This window comes from Oryctolagus cuniculus, chromosome 17, assembly GCF_964237555.1.
Source record: "Oryctolagus cuniculus chromosome 17, mOryCun1.1, whole genome shotgun sequence".
Lineage (NCBI taxonomy): Eukaryota > Metazoa > Chordata > Mammalia > Lagomorpha > Leporidae > Oryctolagus > Oryctolagus cuniculus.
The window spans coordinates 37,931,821-37,957,806 of record NC_091448.1 but is presented as its reverse complement, the minus strand read 5'-3'; the positions used below and the strand labels follow the sequence as shown (position 1 = coordinate 37,957,806).

Genomic DNA, 25,986 nt, shown 5'->3' with positions numbered 1-25,986 from the left:
TTCATCCTGGTCTCCCATGTGGGTGGCAGGGACTCGAATACTTGGGCCTTCCCAGGTACTTTGTGGGAAGCTCTATTGGAAGCAGAGCAGCTGGGACTTGAACCTGCACTCTGATATCGGAGGTATCTCCACCTCTATTTTGCGCTTAAGATCCAGCTTCCTGTTAATGTGCTGGGGAGGCAGCAGATGATGGCTCAGATGTTTGGATTCCTGCTGCCCTTGTAAGAGACCTGGATTGAGTTCTTGGCTCCTGGCTTCAGCCTGGCTGAGCCCTGATTGTTGTGGGCATTTGGGGAGTAAACCAGTAGATGGAATATGTCTGTCTGTTTCTGTCATTCTGCCTCTTAAATAAATAAATCTTTTAAAAAAATATTTATTTTTTAATTTATTTTATTATTTATTTTTTATTTCTTCCATCTGCTGGTTCACTCCTCAGGTGGTTGCAATGACTGAATCTGAGCCAATCTAAAGCCAGGAGCTTGGAGCTTCTTCCAGGTCTCCCATGTGGGTGTAGGGGCCCAAGCACCTGGGCCATCTTCTACTGCTTTCCCAGGCCATAACAGAGAACAGGATCGAAAGTGGAGCAGCCAGGACTTGCACCAGTGCCCATATGGGATGCTGGCACTTCAGGCAGCGGCTTTCCCCTCTACACCACAGCGCCAGCCCCATGAATAAATCTTTTAAAATTGCTTATTAGTGCCTTTCCTTTCTCCACTTAAAAAAAAATGGTGTTGTGTATTTTGCTTTGTGTTATTTTTTTAAGTGGTTAAACAAGAGGACAACTTTTTCTTGTTTTTTAAGTTTAATCTCTAAAGACAAGCTAGATTTCCATTAAAAGGAAAACATTACATATCAAATCTGGTATAGGTAGGGGAAGTGACTAAGGTTCTTATTAGTCATATTGACGTCTGCTGTCAACATTGAGATTGTAGTCTGGCTGTATGCAGAATAGCCGAGTTGTAATGTAACCCAACACACACCATGTTTTTGGATCTTTCGATGGGACATTCTGATGGTTGAAATAGGTACCTCTGTAAAGAGAATGTGTTCATTGGGGACATTAGGAAAGGGGGAATTCAGTTGCCTTGGTTTCCCTACCCACTATTCTGTCTCTGTCCTGTTTATGATCTTATTTCTGGTGAGTTTACATATCCACCTGAAATTCTCTTTTGTTCATTAGTTCTCAGTAAAAGATGAGTCTTTTCTGCTTTTTCTTCCAGCCTTTGCTGTTATGCCTAGGGTTGGAACAGGCCCTTATTATGTGACTGTTGCAACAGAATCTTGGACTTATTTTTACTTTAATAGCACCTTATTCTCACTCAGATGAGTAAATTATTGGCATTAAATGTGTAAAAATAACACTTTCACTTCCTTAACTATAAATTCCATCATGAGTCTTAACGATTCTGGATAGTTGGAACAGACCTCATGTTGGTGGGCTGGGCAAACCAGACTCATTTTTTGAATTGTTTTCTCAAAAAAAAATAAATAAATAAGTTTGAGAAACTTTGTGACATGGATGGAGTGTGCCAAAGGCACACACCTTTATTTATTCCACTATGATAAAGGACTGTAAATAGTGTCCCTGAGATGGGGAACGTTAAGTATGAAAGAGATTCCTCAAGAAGACTGACAGCCAAGAGGAGAGGTGATTAAAAAGTGGTAATAAGTTTTTTTTTTTTTTTTAAGTATGGGCAGAGTTGGGGGCAGCATCCCATATGGGTGCCAGTTTGAGTCCCAACTGCTCCACTTCCAGTCTAGCTGATATATCTGGGAAGCATCAGAAGATGGCCCTGGTGCTGGGTCCCTGCACCCATGTGGGAGACCTGGAAGAAGCTCCTGGCTCCTGGCTTCCAATCAGCCCAGCTCTGGCCATTGCAGCCCAGAATGAAACAGCAGTGGAAGTTTCTCTCTCTCTCTCTCTCTCTCAGACTCTGCCTTTCAAATAAATAAATAAATCTTAACAAGTATAGGGTAAGAAAAGGTAGGCCAGTGTTGTGGCACAGCAGCGACCCTTGCATCTTATTTCAGCAGGCAGGTTTGAGTCCTGGCTACTCCACTTCTATCCAGCTTCCTGCTAATTTGCACCCTGAGATGCATTGGAAGGTGGTCCAAGTGTTTGAGCTCCTACCACCCATGTGGGAGACCCAGATGGAGTTCCAGTTTCACTGTTTTGGCCTGGCCCAGCCTTGACTGTTGGTGGCTTTGGGTAGTGAACCAGTAGGTGGAAGGTCTTACTCTTCTCCCTCTCACTTTCTCTCACTCTGCCCTCCCTTCAAATAGATGAAAAGAAATTAAAACATTCTTTTAAAAAGTGATAGCAGGAAGGCCCTCTGGGATCTTTCATGCCCCACTGATGGAGAGAGAGAATAACATAGAAAGGTAACTATTTCAAAGTCCAAGGAAAGCAAATGATACCTAATGTATGTGGTCTTAAGGACATTGCTACTAGCCACATAAAATTCAGAAAGGAAAGACATTTAGAAGAACCGTGTTGACAACTTTTTTTTGGTTTAGATGAAAATGAATGGATAATGGATGAATGTAAGGAATAAATTCATATTCCACTGGATTCCCCAAAAATTTTATCTCAGAATATGGTGGGGATTTTTTTTTAATATTTTTTAATTTTTAAAACAGGAAGAAACCTCAATACTGAATAAACCACAGGTTCTATAGTGGGAGCTTGGAACTTATTTTCTGCTGTAATCCAGCTAAGTCTTTACCATGTTTAAATATCATGGAATGATTCTCAGTACAGGAAGAGAATGATGGTTTTGGGTACAGCATTGCCAGAATGTGAGATGGTGTTTTTAGTAAATGTATATGTAAAAATGAATAATTTGTTCTTGTGTTTCTGTTTTTTGTCCTCCTGGGATACTGAACATTTTGTTTGTGTAATGAAAACTGCCATAGTGGTTCCTTTTTGTCTTGTTTTATCTTCTTTCCAACCATAGGAGAGGGAACAAGCTGGCTTTTAATTTCTGTAGTATTTAAAACCTCTTGAAACTGAGACCTCCTTTGTTTCTTTTTAAAAATTTTTTTTATTTATTTGAAAGGCAGAAAGAGAGAGTGAGAAGGAGAAAGAAACTCTCATCTGCTGATTCAGTCCCCAAATGCCTACAATGGCTGGGACTGGGCTGGATCAACATTAGGAGTCGAGAACTCAGTTCAGGTCTCCCCTGTGGGTGAAAAGAACCCAGTCACTGGTACTGTCACTGCTGCCTGCAGGGTTTGCATTAGCAGGAAGCCGGAGCGGTCAGAGGTGAGTATCTAACTCAGGTACCCCAGTACAGGACATGGGTGTCTTCACTGGTAAACCTCACGTCTGCCCCCTCGTTTGATATTTCTTGCTCAGAATCCCTTCAGTCCCTTCCAATTATTTCTTCTGAACAATAAAATTATAGTGTTAACTTATAAAGAAATATATTAAGAATCTTGAATCTGAGAGATCTGAGTTGCCTCTCCTTGGCTGCAATTCCTCTGGGATGTTTTTTATCACATTATTTAGAATAAACATACCAGAGTTTGCTGTTATTTTTTACTAAGAACCCAGTTATGTTTACTTTGTTTGCATTCCCCGCCACCCCCATTTCAGTGTCCTATGCACTGCAGTTGTTTTTAATGTGGTTGTGTTGTTCTTTTTCACATTAACAACTAGGATCAGCTGTGTGGCCGGGATCCTACTCTCACTGATGAGCTGCTGAATATCCTCACGGAGCTAACTCAGCTCAGTAAGACTACCAATGCTAAGGTGGCACTCCGCGCTCGCCAGGCAAGGACACTTGTTGGTTATCTTGAAGGAGGGGTGCCGTGAACTTTCATTCAGTCCTCTTACAAGGACTGTACAGTTTTCTACGCGTGTAACATTGCCTTCAGAACAAATGGTTTCTTGTGGTGTATTTTTCTTAAAGAGAAAGGAATGATTAGTGTTGAGCCCCTGTCATTTCCTGCTCTCCCCAGTAGCCCTGTGACAGTAAACCAGGTCGGGAGGAGGAAAGGCAACTGAAGGAGGGAAATAGACTCAATCTTTCTTCCCAAAGGGAGCTTGGAAGTAGATGAAAACTTTTAAGTTGAGAAGAAATGATCAAGTGCGGAAAGCAGAAAGAACGAAATGAGTCTTAGGCCCTAACAATCAGAACCACCCTGGAGAAGTCCAGTTAGTTTCACCCTGTAGACTTCATTTCCATTCCAAAAGGTTTCAGCAGGGAAGCAGTGAGTTGGCTGGGCATCCAGGAGGAAGCAGCGTTTGAAGCTGCTCAGTGACCTTCTGCCTCCTCTAGAATTGTATCCATGTCACTGAGCTACTCGTTATTGAACCTCCCAGTGACCTGCTGAGGGCATTCAGCTCCTGCCACGTCCCTGTTGTCCCTGTTTGTTTGTTTGTGATACTGCTTCCACTCTTTGTGCCCCTCACACACCTTGGTATGACTTCTCCTCCGTGCTCAGTACCTGGGGGCTGTCAAAGCAGCTTTTCCTAGTCTGCCTGTCTACTTCAGAGTTGCAAAAGGCTAGCCAGGCAGCATCCACCTTCCCCACAGCTGCTCCCTGCCAGACCTGATTCCCAATTAACAGCTAGTCATGCAGTCCCCAGGACTAGCAGCTTTGCGATGGTAAATCACATGCACTGATGGAACGTGATGGAAGCTGTTTTCTCTCCCTTCCCCCACGCCCCTCGGGAAATTGCCCACAACGCAAATCACGGTGAGAGTCAACCGAGATTCCGTATTTGGTGGCATTGGCTTTATGTTACAGGACCTAGAAGTTGTTTGACTTAGTCTCTGTTTTATCTTTGATGCCTGCACTTAAAGATTTATATTTATTGCTCTTGTATCAGAGCTGCCTAATAGGAGCCTAGAATAATCACTCCCTCAGGAACTGACGCCTCTTATTTTGCTCTCACTCTAGGTTCTTATTGCCTCCCATTTGCCATCGTACGAGCTTCGCCATAACCAAGTGGAGTCTATCTTCTTATCGGCTATTGACATGTATGGACACCAGTTCTGCATTGAGAATCTGCAGGTACCTGGTTAGAGCCCTTTTCTGCTGCCCTGCTCTCCTGTCCCCTTATTCCCTTGCACTGTCTAATTAAATCATCAATCAGTTTTGATTTTTCATGTAATGAAGTTTCATATCATGAATTTCTAAAATGATTTACACTTATGAATATTTCTTCATGAAAATACCAGTCGAGTCGTGGTTTAACTTAGAAATCAAATAGGCCTTCCCAGACAGAAGTATCTTACTGAGGTTTTTACCTCTTGTGCCTCTGAATAGAATGTATTCTAGGCCAGAATTAAGTGACCTAGTTGATGTCTGATATTCAAATCAAGTGTATATGTGAATAATTGTTACTCTTTAGGAGACAAAGCTTTAGAATGCTCATTTTATTTTAATGCTTTCTATTAAGCTTCTTTTTTTTTTTTTTAACAGGCAGAGTTAGAGAGAGACAGAGAGAAAGGTCTTCCTTTTCCATTGGTTCACTCCCCAAATAGCCTCTATGGCCAGTGCACTGCGCCGATCTGAAGCCAGGAGCCAGGTGCTTCCTTCTGGTCTCCCATGTGGATGCAGGGCCCAAGCACTTGGGCCATCCTCCACTGCCTTCCCGGGCCACAGCAGAGAGCTGGACTGGAAGAGGAGCAAACGGGACAGAATCCTGTGCCCCAACCGGGACTAGAACCTGGTGTGCTGGCACTGCAGGTGGAAGATTAGCCAAGTGAGCCACGGCGCCGGCCTATATAAAGAATTTTGTAGGAGATTATTGGATAATTTTACTAATTGGAAGGCACTTGATTATTATTTTTAAACTTCATTTTCTCAGGGGTGACTTTGTATTTATATACCTAGAAACAAGGATTCTGTTGTTATATCTTGTCAAAGAAATTTTCAGAGTTTCTGTAAGATTTTATTCTGCGGAAGCTGAAAGGAGAGGAAGGATGTGTTTTCTATTTAATTCATTGTTAAAATATAGAGTTTCGAGGCTGGTGCCGTGGCCTGCCTTGCTGGTATCCCATGTGAATGTTGGTTCAAGTCTCGGCTATTCCACTGCCAGTTCAGCTCCCTGCTGATATACATGGGAAGGCAGTGGAGGATGGCCCAAGTGCTTTGGCCCCTGCACCCATGTGGAAGATCTGGGGGAGGCTCCTAGCTCCTGGCTTCAGGCTGGCCCAGCCTTGTTTGTTGCGGCCATTTTGGGAGTGAACCAGCAGATGGAAGATGGATCTCTGTATCTCCTTTTCTTTCTGTGTAACTCTGCCTCTCAAATAAATAAATAAATCTTTTAAAAAATAAAATAAAATAAATAGGGCTTCAACTGCAGGTTCAAATCTAGGGTTTATTATGGTATGGTACTGAGACAGTAGGAAGGGGAGTATAGGTATTTAGCAGAATGGATAATAATAATAGTTACAAACACTTAGGTTTAATGTGTACAGTTAATGCATTTTTAGTGCATTACACGAATAATTTTACATGTGTTAACTTACAGTCCTTATAAGAGCCCTGTGAAGATAGGTACTATTTTTCCCATTTTGTAGCTGAGCATGGCATTCATACACAGAGTTCAAATCCAAATAGCATCCATTGAAATGGTTTTCTTTTGGATGTAGTAGTTCAGGCTTATCTTTTTACCTTCCAGAAACTCATCCTATCTGAAACGTCTATTTTTGATGTCCTGCCAAACTTCTTCTATCACAGCAACCAGGTGGTGAGGATGGCAGCTCTGGAGGTGAGTGTCCATGGTGATGGACCTTGTGACCTTCTCCTGCATCACTAGCTGAGGTCTTCTGTCTGGCCATCATGTCCGGTCTTTTTCTTTGGCTATAACCTTTGTTCTTCAGGTAGGTTTTTTTTTTCCCCTCTGAAATGATAAGTGCTTACTCAAGTACATTTACCCAACATTTTTCATCCATATTAATCATCAGCTTTTGGGTGCCAGTCATAGGGAAATGACTGCCAGCATTTCCTCCAGTTCTTACTTCATAGGTATTTGAATTCTGTTTCATGATCAATTAGGATTCCCTGTAACTTGTTAGGTAAAAAAATCTGGCTGATCATGTGCAACCTTACCATATTGTGATTTGGGCCACATTAAAATGGTTTTGGTTACAATTTGAATTGTCAGGCAGCCTCATAGGGAAGAAAGTAACAGCATTTATGAACTATGTTTTAGGTGCTTTGCTTTTGCTGTTGATATTGTTGTTTTCCATTTAATCCTACAATTTCTTTATGAAGTAAGAAGAGAGTGAGATTCTGAGAGGTGGAGTGACTTCTCCCAAATCACCTCGATATTGAGTCGAGGAGTTTGTACTTGAACTAGGGGTGTTCTGGCTCCAGAGACTTCCCCGGTTTCACCACAGCAAGCTGCCTCATTAAGCATAAAATTCTGGGCCCTGAATGTTGCCATAAAATTGCCAGCTGGATGTTTCTTTGAACATGAGGAAAAGCTGTGTTTCAGATGATTTCATAGAATATAAGATCATCATGTTTTGCCAACTCTTGTGGGTTACTTCTTATTTGTTTATAATCTTTGGTTAGTATTTGAAGTATCTTCCTCGGTAAATACCAAATTTGAACAAAATGTTAAAGTGCTCTCATGTCATTTAATGATATACCTCACATGCTGCTAGAATCCCATGCAGCATTTTACTTGCGTAGCAAATAGGCTGTAAAGTGTGTGTGGTTGGACTGAAGGTTTTTTTTATTGAGATGTAGCCCATTACTGTTAACTCTTGAGTTTTAGTGTGTTTGAGATATTCTATGTCAAGTAGGCTGTAGGATTTTTGGCCTGGGGTCTGGTATCTAAATGAGTCAAGATTGATTTTGGGCAGTGGGGTGTGGGGGAAACCCAAAGGTGTAAGTTAAGAAGGGCTGAACTGTATTGCAGTTGCCTCTGTCTTCCCTCTTCACTCCTTAAGTGGCCCAGAGTCAGAACTTGTCACTTTTCTCACTACTTGCTTTTTTTGCTCTGTTGAAACGATCATGTTTAATGAATTAATTGGCACGGTTCTGTGTCCTTTTATTAAAGATCAGGTTTCCTCCAGAATTTCAGGAAGTGTGGAAGGGTTACGGTGCTCTGCGGGTTGTGCAGCAGAGGCAGGCTGGTTTTATTTCTGCTTATTGTCATGGGTATAGTATTAACACTGCAGCTTTATTAAGTAAACCTAGTATGTTCAGATCTTGGGATGTCTTTCACCACAAACCACCACCTTGTGCTTCAGATACCTCTTTGCAGGATGGTCTTTTTCCTGAGCCAGCTAGTGTCTGTTTTTTGAAGTTTATTGACTGAGGATTACTTTTTCACCAGGTGTATGTTCGAAGGGCTTATATTGCCTACGAACTGAACAGTGTACAGCACCGCCAGCTTAAGGACAACACGTGTGTGGTGGAGTTCCAGTTCATGCTGCCTACATCTCATCCAAACAGGTGAGTTTGAACTGGGACGTGTCCCTGAGCCAGCTAGAGAAGAGTAAAGGGGAGTTCTGTGTATGGGAGATCCCTGTCTTGTCATGTAGAAATGTAGAACAAAAATGGGCAGATTTGAATCAAGAACTTCTTGGTGCCCACTTCTTTGACCTGTGGAGATAAAATACCATCTCAGCAAGAAGAAGGTTTAGGATTACACCACTCATTCTTGCTTGTATTATATCCCTGAGGAAGACATTTTTTTCTCTCCCTTTCCTTGTCTATCTGTCTGTCTGTCTCTCTCTCTCTCTCTCTCTCTCTCTTTCTCTTCCTCCTTCTCTTCTTTGCAGTTAGTGAGAATTGGCTAACTTTTCATTTGATAGAACTCTGCCAGAAAACTATCTTTTTAAAAACCATTTTAAGTCAGCAATTAGAACAAGAAAAAAAAATTGAGTGGAATGTCTTGCTTTTCTGTGTGTTTGCTAGTGTTGAGGTTATACCTGAGCAAGATTCATTATCCCTAGAATCAGACCCTTGAATTTAGCAGTTCAGATGCAGTTTTTTAAAGTCATACTTCAAAACTAGAGTTTTCAAATTCAAGTAAATTATTTAATGAGCCATGCTAATTTTATTATTCTTTCCTTCCTAAGTCCCTTGGCTTTGGTTTTAAAATGAAAATATTTATCTTGCAAAGCTCATTTTTTAAAAGGAATGCTTCAACATTGAAAATCTAGGAATAGCATACACATATGTGTTCATCCCTCCTGTGTTTTAGTTGTATCACAGGAAATATAAATACCACTGCCAATCTTCACCTGCTCCTCTCCATTTCTTCTTTATGGCCTTTGGTCCTTCACTTTGTATTTCAAAGGCCTGTGTCTTTGGGGAGCCTTAGGTTCAGACACCAGCAATGGTTTTGTTGTGAATTGCCACTCCGTGCAGAGCAATAGAAACCCTTTCTGGAGACAAAGAAGTCTGTGCTGAGACTTTTGGCCACTGGATGCCACTGTTGATCCAGCAGAGGTCGGCAAATGAGCAGCGGCATCTTCAGAAAAAGCGCCTTTCTTCTTTGTCTCTGAAGATCCTTTCACTTCTGTACCTCAAAAATGCCTTATGGATGGCAGAGAAAAGCATATATCCTTGATTTAGCAGGCATCTCTCGGTACATTTCTGCCTCTGTGGATTTCAGAATCTCATTTTCTAGAAACGAATGGTTGTCCTTCAGTGAGCCAGCAGCCAAGTGCTCACGGCACACATGGGCTCAGCACTAGGCCTTGTTTCTTTGCCTGCATTTCTTGAATAATTGTAGAGAACTACATGCTACACTTAATGCTCTTTGTGATTCTCAAGACAGTCTGCTTTTCTTCTGCTCTCCTCCAGCCCTTGTCTCTGGGCAGTGATTGGCTGCCAGACTGCAGGCCACTTCTGAGGTCCTTCCCTTCCCAACCCATCCCTGTCTTAGCTGTTCTCCCTGTCCCACTTTTTAAATTTGAGGATATGTGCACAGTTTGATGAGGGGAAATTACTGAAAAATGAGAGAAATTCTTTGTAGCTTCTTTGTTAAGAAACCTTATTCATCTTTCCACATTCTGGTGTGAATCTTGGTTAGTCCTGATATGGTTTCAAAACCTTGTATACCTGTCCCTGTGAACATGTAAGGTTTATGCAGCCTGTGGATAATGAGCAGACTTGAACAGACTGTAATCCTGTAGACTCTGGAAAGTCTCCCTTGGTTGTGTGTATAATTTTAAAGTTATTGGATTATTGCTATTATTGGTATAGGTGTGAAGGTGAAGAAGAGTGTAAGATAAGGAGAAAAGAAAAAATAATCTTGGTAAAATTTATATTGATTTAATACTTTTTTAGATACAAGATATTTTGTTGATGGTCATATTTGATCACAAAATGACATTCGGTTTTAGAGTACAGTTTATTCAAATCTGTTATTATAGATTTTGCTATTTGAATTTAGTTTTACAAGATTTCAAAAATATTTTCTTACAAATACTTTGGTTGCAATATGGAATTATGACCTGACTCTGACACTAGCTGGTGTACTGCCGTTCTGATGCAGACCGTTAGAGCTAATCACACATCACAAGCTCAGCCCTCCATAAACTGCATCCGCTTCAGGTGCGGACACAAGCGGGGCCCCCGAACTCCTGCACTGCTGACCAATTGACTACACATTTGGGAGTCTAACCGCCTTCTCAGTTCAGCAGTTCCCTGGAATAATTTACAGAACTCAAACACTACAGTTTTATCATAGAGGATACAGATCACAACTAGCCAAGTGAAGAGACATGTGGGTTAGGCGGTATCTGGGAAGGTCTTAAATGGAGAACCTCCCAGTCCTTTCCCTGTGGAATCAGGGCATATCACTCTCCACACATCAGTGTTTACCTGCCAGGAAGGCCCACTAGCTTCAATATCAAGTGTTTATGTAGACAGGATTGGTTGAAGCATGGGCTGCCTGATTAGGCTTGGCCTCCCCTCGCCCCCTCCACTTCCATGGTTGGTCTTGCTTATTTGAAACTCAGAGTAACAGAGAGAATGAATGCAAGACAGAGAGGGAAAGACATCTTCCCTCTGCTGGTCAATGGTCAGGGCTGTGCCAGGCCAATGCCCACAGCAGGAACACCCAGGTCCCCCATGTGAGTGGTAGGATTCCAAGTATTTGGGCCATCTTCCGCTGCCTTGCCAGGCACATTAGAGGGAGCCCTCCTGGAAGCTGGCATTGCAGGTGGCTTAGTCCACTGCACCGCAACACCAGCCTGTCCTTTCTATTACTGCTTTGAATAAGCAGGTGGTAAGCATGTCATCTCTCATTCTGCAAAATTAAGGCCCAGAAAACTATCAGTGTCCAGTCCTGTAAGGCTCAAGGACACAGTTATATCCACTAACCCCTAGATGAATGATTCTCAGGATATATCTGAGGAATGTTTTGAAAAAATATTGGAATTCCAACTTCCAAGGTTTGATTCATTGTGGATTTAGAATCCAGGTGATCACTTTAAAAAGTGTATTTTAATTGTACATGTTGTATCAGGGTACTTGGCATATCTGTCCCCTCAGACATAATTTCTTAGTGTTGGGAATGTTCAGAATTCTCTTAGCTATTTTGAAATAATCAATTATTTGTTGTCAACCCAGGTGATAACTTTTTGAAAAGCTCCTTTGGAAATTCTGGTTAACACCTATAATTGAGAATCATTACTTCTAGACTAGCACTATCAAATAGAAGCCACATACATAATTTTAAATTATTTGTCACATTTAAAGGCTAAAATGAGGGACCAGCATTGTGGTAAAGTGGGTTAAGCCACTGTTTTCTGGCATCTCCTGTGGGTGCCAGTTCAGATTTCTGCTGCTCCACTTCCAATCCATCTCTCTGCTGATGCACCGGGGAAAGCAGCAGAAGATGGCCTGAGTACTTGGACACCTGCCACCTATGTGGGAGACCTGGCCCAGCTCCAGCTGTTGGAGCCATCTGGGGAGTGAACCAGCAGTTGGAAAATCTCTGTCTCTCCCTCTCTCTCTCTGTAATGCTGCCTTTCAAATAAATAAATAAAATCTTAAAAAGTAAATAACAGGATAAAAACAATTTTAATAACATTTAGTTTATATATCTTTAATGCTTTTCCATATATAAGACATTATTAATGAGATAATTCTATTTTTTTCTTCATATGAAGTGTTTGAAATTCAGAGAGTAATTTGGCACTTATTGCCATATTCCAATCCAAACTGGCTCCAACACTGATCATCTCAAATGTAGACCAAAAATTAATTAGAACAGGGGCTGCCACTGTGGCTTAGTTGGTTAAGCTGCCTCTTGCAGTTCCAGCTTCCCATATGGCTGCCGGCTCAAGTCCTGGCTGCTCCACTTTCAGTCCCGCACCTTGCTAACTCTCTATCTTTCAAATAAAGTAAATCTTAAAAAAGAAGAGAAAAATCACAATGAATCTTCTTTTTTTATGCTTTGGTGGTAACCCTAGGAGAGAGCAAAAATCTCTATTATTTTGTTCCTTGTTCTTAGTGCTTACAGGAAATGTTCATACCAGATACTTTATGTGTATATTATGCTACAGTATTTTACGCATGCTTTAAAAATTAGCTCATGAGAAAAACTATTCCATGAGAATAGAGGACACTCATTTGAAGCATACGTTTCCCAATTGGGTTTACCAAACAAAATCTTTAGTGAACAAACACAGATTTTGTTTAACCATTGTTTTCAAAAATTTTATTTATTTGAAAGGCAATGACAGAGAGTTTGAGATTTTCCTTCTGCTGATTTACTCCCCTAAATGCCTGCAATCATGAGGGCTGAGCCAGTGTAAATCCAGGAGCCCAGAACTCTACCTGGGTCTCCCCTGTGGCTTGCAGGGATCCAGTACCTGAGCTGTCACCTGCTGCTTCCCAGAGAGCACACAGCAGCGAGCTGGAAGCAGTGCCAGAACGGAAACCCAGGTGCTCCTATGTGGATGATGTTTCCCAAGCAGCGTCTAACTGTCCCACCAAACACCTGCCCTGTTTAGCCAATTTTTTGTGTTTCCTTTCCTGACATTTGGTCTTGCCATTACTTTTTAAAGATTTACTTATTTATTTGAAAGGCAGAGTTAGAGAGAGGTAGAGACAGGAAGAGAGAGAGATCTTTATTCCACTGGTTCACTCCCCAAATGGCCACAACGACCAAGCCTGGGCCAGGCCAAAGCCAGGAGTCAGGAGTTTCTTCCCATCTCCCATGTGGATGCAAAGGCTCAAGCATTTGGGCCATCTTGCACTGCTTTTCCAGGTGCATTTGTGAGGAGCTGGATTGGAAGTGGAGCAGCTGGAACTCAAACTGGCACCCATATGAGATGCAGGTGACAGCTTAACCCACTGTGCCACAGCGCCTGCCCCTGGTCTTCACTTTTCTAGCAAAGTGTTCATTTGAAGCAGACTAAATTTGTCCAGCATGTTGCTAAAAGTGACTTTGGAAGTTGTGATGCCAAAACCAGACTATAATCTCTTATCGTGTGTAGAGTCACCTGGTGGAATTTGACTCCAGTGGTTTGTTTTTGGCCAGTGATTTAGCCCCCTTGGATTGGGATGAATCATGGAGTTCTGCAATCTGACAGCAGCAGAGTGGTTCCCCACCCCCAGAAAAATGCTTTAGCTGTCTTTATGCTGAAGACCTGTGTCTCATTAGGACCTGTTTTGTTTTTATAGATAGGCAAAATACATTGGCATTGTGTAGGGCCCCATTTAAGAAGGGGAACATGCCCCTTTTAAGCATGCTGCAGCAGTTACTGCATGGCCAATATGTTTGCTACCTTTTTATTTTTGTTTTAATTCGTCATGGGTTGTATATTGCTTGATGTCTAGTTATTCTTTAGTATAATTTGTTTTTTCCTAGCACTACTTTTATTTCTTTAAGCAGATTACGAAATAGTTTATTCGTAGTTTCCGACTGCATGCTCAGTTCTTCTTGCTAGGTTTCTTGGTTAAAGGTGGTTCCTTCTTAATAGTCTATACAACACTTCCAGTTTTTTTTCCTGGGAATTGTATTTCCAGCTTACTGGCATCCCCAGATATTGTTCACCCGAGGAGCTTATCTTGAGCACTTCACTCAGGGGAGCTCCTGGCCGGGGTTTACCCTTTTCTTAAATTCCCTTCCCGCAGAAATTTTCCTGACTTAAGCCTAGTTAGAAACCTATGTATATCTATGTGACACAGTATATCTGCATGTGTGTTTTTGTACTTTCTTAGTATTAAAGACTATGTGCTATTCTTTGTCTTTTTAAAGATTTATTTATTTATTTGAAAGGTAGAATTACACAGAGAGAGGAGAGGCAGAGAGAGAGAGAGAGAGGTCTTCCATCCGCTGGTTCACTCCCTAAATGGCTGCAATGGCCGGAGTTGTGCCAGTCTGAAGCCAGGAGCCTGGAGCTTCTTCCAGTTCTTCCAGGTCTTCCAAAGACTTGGGCCATCTTCTACTGCTTTCCCAGGCCATAGCAGAGAGCTGGATCGGAAGTGGAGCAGCTGGGACTGGAACTGGCGCCCATATGGGATGCTGTCACTTCAGGCCAGAGCGTTGACCTGCTGAGCCACAGCAATGGCCCCAAACTGTGTGCTATTGTTTGTGAATTCTTCTGAGGGAAAGTTTTTTTTTTTTTTTTTTTTTTTTTTTTTTTTTTTTTTTTTTAAGGTGTCAGTTTTCTAAAGGTGACTTGTGGCCAGGTAGCAATTGTTTTTGAAGGAAAAGTAAGTGAGTTTCTTCAGTCATTTTCTTGGTGTAGGACTAGTCAGGACAGCTGGTCTGCACTACAAGACGTTTTACCATTACTCAGACTTCCAGGACCTAATTCTCTTGTCTAGGATTCTGAGTCCAGCTCTTCAGGGAATTTAACCAGTGTGTTATATGGATTAATCCAGGAACTCGGCATCATTCAGCATTTCCTTTTCTCTTTCTTACTGCAGCTGGGGCTCAGGGTTTGGAGTCTAATGTGTGTTTGTGTTTGTCTTTTTTCCCATTCTGAAATCCCAGTCTCACATACTGGTACTGGAGATGCAAAAGCTTATTACGCTTACATGTCATCTTGTCTGGTTTTTGACAAGAGAGTTAGACAATGAGAGAGAGAGAGAGAGAGAGAGAGAAAGGTCTTCCTTCCATTGGTTCACTACCCAAATGGCCGCTATGGCTGGCGTGCTGTGCCCATCCGAAGCCAGGAGCCAGGTGCTTCCTCCTGGTCTCCCATGTGGGTGCAGGGCCCAAGCACCTGGGCCATCCTCCACTGCCCTCCCGGGCCACAGCAGAGGGCTGGCCTGGAAGAGGGGCAACCGGGACAGAATCCGGCGCCCCAACCGGGACTAGAACCTGGGGTGCCGGCGCCTCAAGCGGAGGATTAGCCAAGTGAGCCACGGCTTCGGCCTGGTTTTTGACAATTTGTAAAATTATTTCACATTCTGGGTTTCCCTTAACTCTGGGCCATATTAAATGCATCAGAATAATCTGTAAACAAATAAGTTCTTCAGTCAGCCTACCTGTGTATCTAATCTTCGAACATAAAACTTTATACAAATGTATATGAAATGAATTATCCCATATTCTCTGTGGATGTGTATATTGATGTATAAATTATGAAAGTCTGGGAGTACAAAATTTAGAACTCCAAGTGATTCTTGTGTGTCATACTAGTGAACATGGGCAAATTTTAAATCTTTTAATCTTGATCAAATGTGAAACATCAAAGTTGATGCAGAAGGCGAGAGCATGCCCTGTTGTACGTTTGTATAATAGGTGAGGACCTATCGGTGTTTATTTCCACTTGTTTCTTAGGTGGAAGTACATGCTTTAATGAAGTCGGGTTGCATTTCACCTTCTCTGCTGCTGGCTCCTTGTGAGTTTGGCCTTCTGTGTTATAATGGTTTAATTCAAGTACTTCCCTTTCTCACGTCTTACAACCAGAAGAGGTCGGCTGTGTTCTCCCCTGGCGGCGCGCACTGTGGTCATGGCAGAGCTGAGGCTGCTTGGCACTTTCAGTGTTTAGCTGCTGGGGGTGTGGGTGGGCTCTGGGCCTTGTTATTTGTGAGGAAAGTTAGAAATGAGAAACCTTCCAGATGGCTAATCAGCCTGCTGCCATTCTTGAGAATTCTGATAATCTTTGATGTCCAGAGATTAGATCCTTCTTTGGATAGTAGTGGGACACTAAAAAGTCCTCCAACCTGTAGTGTTTTTCGGCAGTTGGAGCGCCTGGTTATAGTTAGCTGGCTAGAATGAGCTATAAATAAATAGAATCCTCCAGCACTGCTTGCTTCGTTCAGGGTAGTCTGCTGATAAGATGCAAGCATCTGGCAGAAGAGAAGATTCTCAGCAGGTTTAAGTGCTTACCAAAGTGCTTTCCTGTATCCATGGCTCCGCTTCTGGCCTCTGCTGTGTTATTTTGGCACTCTAGACTTCTAAGATTGGAGAGTCGAGTTTAAAACTCTCAATATATCATTAGGGTAGCCCAAGGTCCCTTCTTGTCAAGGAAGACTAGCTGATTCCAGGAGGAAGGAAAAGCAGAATCCAGGGCACCTGTAAATCCCTGTAGTTTTGTGCTGTGGGTTTCTAGCTAATTATACGGCAGACAACAGTAATATGCTGTCGCCCTGTTGGCATACTTGTTTCAGAAAAGAGCAAAATCTTCCAGCAGAGCAAAGAAGGGGCTTCAGAGGGGTTGCAAATGAATGAAGCAGTGATCATTTTATTGTAAGCTAAGGCTGTGCAGTGGAATCGGGGCATCTGCACTGCAAGGAGGTGGTGGGGGCGATGACAGTAGAAATACATGGTTCAGCTGTGTTTTACAGCTCTTGATTTGGATTCTCCTGCAGAAATATAGTCACGCAAGGAGACCACCACTGATCACAGCCAGTGAAATTGCTCTTTCTCCTATGGTACTGCTGTTAGTGACTGCTAGTAGGTTATTCAGCCGACCTCTTCTGATTCTGCTTTGCTGCCTGATTTCAAAAGATTTGCCCTGTACTGGCTTTCAGTCACAGCTTGATGTAACCACTGCTTGTTTGCATGCATCTCCATCATTTTCATATGGGATCTTCTTTTTTTTTTTTCCTTCAAGTTAGAAGGCAAAAGAATCGGGAGCATTTTTATATGATAAAAGATTTATGTAGGGCCGGCTAGAATCAAGCAAAATGAAATTCAGGTGGAAAGGATGGTAAAAAGGCTCAGAGAACTTGTGACTGCCAGAGAAGTCAGTGTTCCTTAAATTAAAGAGGGTTCAGCTACCAGGCAGCAACTCTGACTTTGCATTCATATTGAAGCAGGCTCTCCAGCCGTTCTGGGCAGGCAGATCAATAAAATCAGAGGTGACTTAATGCCAAGAACCTCAGAATTCAAAGAACTTCTCTTGTCCTTCTTTAAAGTCTATATTGATGTGGAATGCTAGCTTCAGGAGCCGAGATGAGAAAGCGCTGGGTCTAGATTCTGGTTTGTGATGCCATATTGAACAGTGTCCTTGGAAGGCATCCTCAGTTCCCCAGTTACCACCTCTGTAGAATGGAACTAATCTCCTAGAAGGAATGTGACTCCAATATTTATCAAAACATTGTGTATGAAGAGTCAACGTCATAAGTGCTTTGAGTAGCCCATACAGCAGATCCTGAGAACTGAGTTCATATCCCATTTATGTATTTGGAAATATAGTTGATTGCCTTTTCAGAGGTGGAGCAATTTGAACATATCTGTAAAATGAGTATGTAGTGAAATGTGGTAGGCGTTATGTTTAGCTGCGTAAATGGAATACTTGACTCCTATACAGTTTCTTCCTTAGTTTATTTTTTGTTCAGGCTGTGGATCTTGCTTTCTGGTGTATCAAAACTGTGTGTAATATGGTGCATTTGTCATATTCTTAAATTGATCAAATAGCCCCTGCATAGGATAACAAGCTATCTAAACAATCACTATGGACATGGCTAAGTGTTCACCTGTTAATAGACCGTTTATCTTTGCTTCCCTGTTCACCTCCCCTGTGACCCCACAGATTGAACTAGGACCATCCCTTTAGAAACTGGAGATGTTGGGAGTTTTTGTTCTTTACCCCATACTGTGTGGATGGTGCATAAGTCTTATAACAAAGCAGCAGGGGGCCCTCTCTGAGAGCTTGAGGGTTGCTGATGGAGAAAGACTGGCTTTTTGTTGGCAGTGGTGGATTTTTGGTTTGTTGTTGTTGTTGTTGTTGTTTTCCAGAGCAGGCCCTTTTCTATTGAAAACTTGGCCCTTATCTTGTGAGGACTCCCCAAGGAAGGAGAGCAAAGCTACAGAAGCAGTGAGACCATTTTATTAGTTTAAGAAACTGCCTAACAGAAGAGAGAGATTATACTGGTTTCTGAACTCCAGACCCCTGGATGAACCGAACCTCTGATTGCTTTAGTTGTAGCAGGTTTCTTCTCTTTGAATTAAAGTTCATGGTAAGGGAGTGTGCAGGTGACCCCTTTCTTCTGGAATTCTTTCAATTTTAAAGACTTTTCCTCTATTCTCATTAGCATCTGCAGTAATTTTAGTTTTCTGTATAGCTACATCTCCCTCTGTTCTAGAACCTGTGTATACATGTTGTGTATTGATGAGGACCAAGGGAATTATAGCTAAGAATCTCTTGTAAAATAAAGCCCAGTCTCCTGAGAGGCTCAAGGAATCCAAACAGGTTTTTGTACTCAGAGGTTGCTTTTGCTGCCTTATGAATTCACTCTGTGATACAGGTTTGATGCAAAGAGCATTGCTACTCACAAATCACATGAGGTATACAGTTTGTGTGCAGTGATATGTCACAGCTTTTTATTTATATGACTAGCTCAGTCTATTCTGCTCCTTTCACTGCCTTGGAAAGTGCATCATTTTACTCCCTCCATCCTCCTTCCCACATATCATCAGTACCACCCACTATGTTCTGCCCAGTAAGTCCTCTGTGTGCCAGAAAACCCCAACAGTGATTAAATGCTCATCAAAGAATGTTAGAAGGTTGAGATATCAACCCATCAACCCCCTTAAAAGACTCCTAAATTGTGGGTAGTAAGTATACTTTTCCCTTTTTTGCACAATAAGCATTTTTATTTGTTTGATTCTTTTCAGTTGGAGAAATGACTGCTGTCAAATCTTTTTAAAATAGTGGCAAAGATCAAAAAGAGTGTAGGAAATTTGCCTTGTAGATTCTCATTCTTAACCTGCTCTATCTTTCATGATTTTGGCGTATTATTTATCAGGAAGTTCTAGGGTCAGCCAAATTAGGTAAGATTTTATTTGGCCGGCACTGTGGCTCACTTGGCTAATCCTCCGCCTATGGCACCAGCACCCCGGGTTCTAGTCCTGGTTGGGGTGCTGGACTCTGTCCCGGTTGCTTCTCTTCCAGTCCAGCTCTCTGTTGTGGCCCAGGAAGGCAGAGTGGAGGATGGCCCAAGTGCTTGGACCCTGCACCTACATGGGAGACCAGGAGGAAGCACCTGGCTCCTGGCTTCGGATCAGTACAGTGTGCGGGCCGTAGCGGCCATTTTGGGGGTGAACCAACAGAAGGAAGACCTTTCTTTCTCTCTCTCTCTCTCTATCTCTCTCTCTCTCACTCACTGTCTAACTCTGCCTGTCCAAAAAAAAAAAAAAGATTTTATTTATGAGAGGCCTAACAAGAATTTTTAAAAAACGTTGTTACTCAAAACATACTTAATTTAAAAAGTATTCATTAATTTTAACCAGTTATACCACTCTAGTCTGAGAATCATTTATTGTTAGGGTCTTACATGATTTTCATTACCTATAAGCTCCTTGGTACAGAGAGTCCTTTTGTCTTCTCATGGAAGGAAGATCGTGGTAAAAAGACTGACATAGCTGGGAACTGATTCTGTGTCTTGGAAGAGAATTTGCAGGTCAGTCCTAGAAAAAGCAGTTCAGGTTGGAAGAGCTGTGGAATTAACTTTTCTGGACCTCCTTGTTACACCTTTAGTAATAGGAACAAGAAAGAAGAATGGTAATTTCATGTTGAATCTTAAAATAATACACCATTGTCATATAGCTTAAATTAATTTTCATCAACCTGTGTTTTACCACTACTCTGCATTATTTTTTAAGAGAACTGTAAAAAGAAATCCATGGTACATGCTTTCTGACCCTGTCTACCCACAGCAGCTGTGGTGGGGCAAGTCAGGAGGCAGGCTTGCCTCTGCAGAGGCTCACTGGGGGTTGAAGGTAATGAGCCCCTGGTTACGTCTGCCTGATGCCAGAGCTGCCACACAGGCTCCTCATGACTGGTCTGTGTCTGCTCTGACAATTCTTTTATTATGGCTTTCACTAACCTATCAGTAACTAACTGTGGTTGTTTAATTACAGAGGGAACATCCCCACGCTAAACAGGTACCGTATGTTTAGTTTCTTTTCCAATTAAAAGCTCCTTTTTTGTAACTTAGTAAAACCAGGAAAAAATAACAATAACACTACACCTGATAAGCTAATGTGTTATCTTCTGCTGCAAAGTCCTGAACTTCCCTTTAGACATAACATATTATGCTTCCTGTTTGGAAAACATGCCTTCAGCTTTTCTTTTAACTGTTCAAAAAGCACTACCTGAAAAGCCTTGTTGGTGCAGAAAAGCTCCCATCTAGATGTCTCAGAGAGGGAGTTTGCTGGTGTTTGGTTTGGCTAGAAACATCTTCCTTTGCTAAGTTCTTGGTCTAGTTTGAGGCTTTCAGAGGAGAAACCCTTAAGGTTTCTTAATATGTCTACTCTGGCATATTATTCACAATTTGTTTCAATTTTTCGTTTCTCCAGTTTGCTTCTCTTTACAAAAGAGTGCAAATCCAGAAATAGCTGGTCTCATGTTTTAACAGTTTGTTAGTTATTTTTGCTGAAGTTTTAAAATGTTGTAATGATAAGAAAGTCAAGTTTTATTTCAGATCTATAATAAGATTAATTTTGGAAAAATATATATAGGTGTTTCCTATTGCTGTGTTTAGCTCCGTGAAGCGGTTTCTAGGCCAATATAATGCAAGTGATACTGTGGTGTTTTGAGTTCCTCCTTCCTCCTGAGCCAAGCAAGGCAGCACAGTGCAAGTTTGAGAGGACGGCGGTGCTGATTAGTGTTGAATCCACCCAGTGCTAAAGCAGTAATGAGTCGGTGGCATGCTCTTTGGACATAGTTACAGATGGAAATATTTATAGGCTTGCATTTATTTTTTCCATCTCCCTTTAAACTATTAAATAATGAAAACTGATCATAGCTTTTAGAGCTGTATTTGGATTTAGGGAGAAAAGGGAGTGCTTTTATTGAGCCCTTCAGTCTTCCCTCAGAGTATGAACTTGGTTCATTCCTGCCTGGCTTTAGCAGCCCTGACCATGAGCACAGTAGTGGAGGGAGACTGAGAAGTATATGTAGCTGGTGTGGTTTAGTTGAGTGAAAAAAGATACTTGACCCTCTGCTTGCCACAAGCACAGCCAACAGGCTTATCCAGAGGGAGTTCCCTTTAAATGTTGTCTGGAACCCTTTTGTCATTCCTGTCTGTAGCTGGGCAGGTAAAAGAGATACAGTGCCTCACAAACTTGCTTCTTTGATAAATGTATTTGGTGATCCTGGAAAAGGGGATGATGGTGGCGTTTCTGAGTTAACACAACTCTGAAGCCCAGCTCTAGTGAGCACCATGTGTAAGACTTGCTTGATGTGTGACATCCATGGTTTCCTCTCCCACTCTGCCTTTCTATTCCCCAGCACTGTCAAAAGATGAAGTACCTTTTCCATAGTCATCACTTGCTAAAGAAATAAAATCCTAGAGTGTCAGTCTCTGTAGTCTGTGTGAGCAGCCCTGCCATCCTATAAAGCATTCCATTGCTTTCGAGAATTGTAAGTTTGTAGTCCAGTACAAAATGTATGCACATCTCGAGGCTACATTGCGGACTCTTCCCCCTGCAGCACTTGCAGGTGTTCAAGGAGAGTTTTGGGCAGTCCCCCAAAGTTCAGATGCCAATGCCTTGTTCTGAATTTTCTTCAGATCAGAATGTAATACATCAGGCAAGTCCTAGAGGCATCCGTGAGCTTGGTCCTTCCTGAAAGGCTATCCTGATTGGACGTGCAAAACTGCTTTGCAGTATTATATGTCAGTATGTACTGCTGAGGTGCATCAAGGAATATACAGATTCATTACGGTTTTAGATTGAACAAATCGGTTCAATTCTCTTTGAGCATCTCCATTTAGCAACTGTTTGTCGTGCTTACACATACTTTGAGACTCGTGCTCTGTCTTTTGTATCTTGCTGGGAATTATTAAGGACTTTGAACAAAGATATTTTTGCCTTGGTATAGAAGTATTTAAATATAATGAGGAAACTTTGTAATGCCTTTCCAAATGACTGACTTAGAATTGTTTCACATACATGTATATGTGTGTATCTATCTATCACTGTACATACCTATGAATAATCTGTTATAGTTGCTCCAGAAAAATGTCTTAAGTGTTAAATGGTTACAACTCACTTGGCTTGCATACTTCTTTTGGAATGAGCGAATGTTTTAGGGAGGGGGAAGATGCAGGATGGTTTTTAATCCCTATGTGCTATTCACTCATTAGATATAAAGCCATTGTATCAAAACTGTCATGAAACTTGTGACAGTCCTTAGATTTCTATTTGGGAAAATTTGGGAATGATAAAAATGTAGTTTGAATGGGGAATTCAAATGAAAGGGTTAACATGAATCCAGCAGACAACCTTATCCATAGTGGGCAAAAAACCAGATCTGCTCTGCAACCCGACCCTACCTGAGTTGGCTTTGAGCTCCTTGCCCCCTGTTGTTACTCTCCCTGTCCTTGCTCCTACCCTCCATTGCTAATGAACTTGATTGAATTGCCATTTAGAATGTCCTTCTCCTCCAACCTCAACCACTATGGCATGACTCATGTAGCTAGTGTGAGTGATGTGCTATTGGACAACTCATTCACTCCACCGTGTCAGCGGATGGGCGGAATGGTCTCTTTTCGGACTTTTGAAGATTTTGTCAGGTAAGACATTATAGAACTGTGTCTCTACAATGGGAGTCAGGGGCATCTGTTTTTTTTTTTGGGGGGGGGGGGGCTCAACTTTCTGCACAATGAATGAAGGTTCCCAGAATAGCCAGGAGCCAGCTAAGGAGATATGTCCTCAGAGGGGAATATTTCCTTCCATTTCCTCCTCTCATTCGGGCTCTGCAAGCCTCTACTTGCAGTAATGAGCCTGTTCAGAAAAAAAAAAAAAAAGAAAGAAACAAAACGGTCTTTTCCTTAGGAACTAACAGAAGAAGCTGTCTGCTCTGTGATGAGTGAAATGTCAGGAGAAATTAAACACAACACTAGAGTGAGCCCCACCAGAGACGATACATCTTTTGATTAAATGCGTTCAGCATCTATCTCTTGATGTATACTGATGCATTACCCTAGGGGGAGGGGTAATTACATTGGTCTGTCACTGTTCCCATCCCAGGCTCCTTCTGTTACTTTAAGACCGATGAGGACAGCAATGCTCATATCTTAGATGGGGGGAGAGGGGGGAAGGGAGAAACAAGCCCCCAAACCTTTAGATCATTTTAAAAAGAAAAAAAAATACATGGTTTATTAAAGTTTAAACAATCCATCCTCTTAATTTCTGCCACTTGGTGAAATTTTGCATGTCGCCTTCAGCCACTGTGATTCTGTTCTGTTGAATGTTGAGTACAGGGTAGAAGAGATGATTCTTCCAGGCTGAGTGGTGATGGCAGCGTTAGTTTCCTGCCACTTGGGTTTTCAGGGGAGTGTGTGCTGATATTTTTCAGGATCTTCGATGAAGTGATGGGTTGCTTCTGTGACTCCCCACCTCAAAGCCCCACATTCCCAGAGGCAGGCCACACATCTCTGTATGATGAAGACAAGGTACAGTGTTCTCTTGGGAGCGCTTCTTAGTTCCTTCACACACAGGACTTGTGCTGTAAACTACCGTTCTGCCTTTGGAACTTAAAGGGAAGAGTTCACCTTTTTACCCTACTTTATGTTGTTTAATTTCGTGTGCCTCATCAAAGTATTTTTTGTAAACAGCATATAAATTCGAACTTTAAAAGTGAATTAATTCTGAAATCCATAGTGGAGGATGGGTTCAGCTGTACCCGTTGTGGCCGCTTCTGGATCTCTGAATGTTGTCTTAAAGATCTGAGCTTTGGGGGTTGGAATTCTTACTCGATGATAGCTTGTGTCTCTGCACAGTAGTGCTATCACAGTCCTCAGGCGGTGGACGTTAGGTTGTAGAAACAAATAGTCATTTTATTTAAAAACTTTATCTTTTTATTAAACTCCTTCTTTTCCTTTCTCAGTAAACACGTTGTGTTCTTTCCCTATATTATTTTCTCATGGTTTGATACTTCCATTGTTTGATAAATTTTAAGGAAATACATTATGTGGGAATATGTTCAGATAGCTTTTTGTACCTCTTTTTCTTCACATCCTGTGAAAAGATATGGCAAATCAAATGAACAAAGTGGTCTCACCCCCATTTTAATGTTGAAAAAAAGTTGAGACCGTAATTTCTTAAGTTCATGTTGAGTCAAGATTTCAGGTTACCTCTAGGTAATGCCTTTACTGTCTTGTGTTTTAAAAGTTACATGCTTTGTTGAATTTCTGTGTGGCTGGTGGACAGTGGTTTCAATTTGCTTATTCTTCCTCATGGGCAAACCAAAACACCCTGGGGGATGTTTTCAAATGTTCTGCCAAATACTGTAACATCTTTCTGCTTCTGAGTTAGCTGGTCTCATCCTTTCCTGGGTGTGTGTTCTCGGGTTACAGGTCCCCAGGGATGAACCAATCCACATTCTGAATGTGGCTATCAAGACTGACTGTGATATTGAAGATGACAGGCTGGCAGCCATGTTCAGAGAGTTCACCCAGCAGAATGTAAGTCCTCAGAGGGGTGCAAGCTGGTGATGGCACTTGTCCTGCTGCCTGTGTCATAGCCACCCTTTTGTCGGTTGCTACTTAGATGGCTTGTCTTTCATCTGGCTACATCTTTTATCACAACTATCAGAGCTGTGGCTAATTCTGCTTATAGAAACAAAATTCTGTGATGTATAAGGAGTGTATTTTTATGTTGAGAAATGTAAATCTCAGCTATTTAAAATGTTTTAAGGGGTACTGGTGATGTGGCACTGTGGGTTAAGCTGCTGCTTGTAATACCAGCATTTGGTACTGGAGCAGTGATCAGAGTTGCAGCTGCTCCGCGTCCGATGGATCCAGCTCCCTGTTAATGCACCTGGGAAGGCAGCAGATGATGACCCAAGCACTTGGACCCCTGCCATCCTTATAGGAGACCTGGACAGAGTTCCAAGCTCCTGGCTTCTGCCTGGCCCAGCCATGGCTGTTGCGGCCATATGGGGGAGTTAGCCGATGGATGGGGGATCTCTACCCCTCTTTCAGCTGCCTCCCCTGTCTCTGTCACTCTGCCTTTCAAATAAGTAAAATCAATCTTTAGTTTTAAAAAATACAATGTTTCAGGGCAAGTCATGTCCCTAAATCTCTCCCAGAACGTCAGTGTTGATCTTTGAGTCGCCTGCTGCTGACTTCCTCGTGGTGACTTCATTCCGCACAGTAAGCCTAGACTCCACTCAGCTCCCTTCTGAGTCTTTCCTTTCCCTCCCTTGAAACTATCAGCTATACATCCACAGTTCTTTCTTTTCTTTTTCTTTTTTTTTTTATTTTTGACAGGCAGAGTGGACAGTGAGAGAGAAATAGAGAGAAAGGTCTTCCTTTTGCCGTTGGTTCACCCTCCAATGGCCGCTGTGGCCGGCGCACCGCACTGATCTGATGGCAGGAGCCAGGTACTTATCCTGGTCTCCCATGGGGTGCAGGGCCCAAGCACTCGGGCCATCCTCCACTGCACTCCCTGGCCACAGCAGAGAGCTGGCCTGGAAGAGGGGCAACCGGGACAGAATCCGGCGCCCTGACCGGGACTAGAACCCGGTGTGCCGGCGCCACAAGGCAGAGGATTAGCCTAGTGAGCCACAGCGCCGGCCACACACTTCTTTCAAGTTTAAGTTCTGTGGATGTTTGATGTTGACATCAAGCTCCCCATAGTTA

The 25,986-nt window shown here is 42.2% G+C and overlaps 1 protein-coding gene across 10 annotated transcripts in view; it reads left to right on the top strand.

Moving 5' to 3' along the window:
- ACACA (acetyl-CoA carboxylase alpha) overlaps nucleotides 1–25,986 on the top strand; it is a 318,070-nt gene that overhangs the window by 172,294 nt on the left and 119,790 nt on the right. For 8 of the 10 annotated variants that reach the window (XM_008271159.4, XM_008271164.4, XM_051824672.2 and 5 more), the window contains 8 exons: nucleotides 3,662–3,775; nucleotides 4,909–5,022; nucleotides 6,638–6,727; nucleotides 8,306–8,424; nucleotides 20,258–20,281; nucleotides 22,771–22,914; nucleotides 23,700–23,796; nucleotides 24,700–24,807. In XM_008271159.4, the coding sequence (XP_008269381.2) occupies nucleotides 3,662–3,775; nucleotides 4,909–5,022; nucleotides 6,638–6,727; nucleotides 8,306–8,424; nucleotides 20,258–20,281; nucleotides 22,771–22,914; nucleotides 23,700–23,796; nucleotides 24,700–24,807 (810 nt within the window). The remainder of the gene's footprint in view (nucleotides 1–3,661; nucleotides 3,776–4,908; nucleotides 5,023–6,637; nucleotides 6,728–8,305; nucleotides 8,425–20,257; nucleotides 20,282–22,770; nucleotides 22,915–23,699; nucleotides 23,797–24,699; nucleotides 24,808–25,986) is intronic. The other 2 variants (XM_070061033.1, XM_008271157.4) reach the window with 1 other exon arrangement.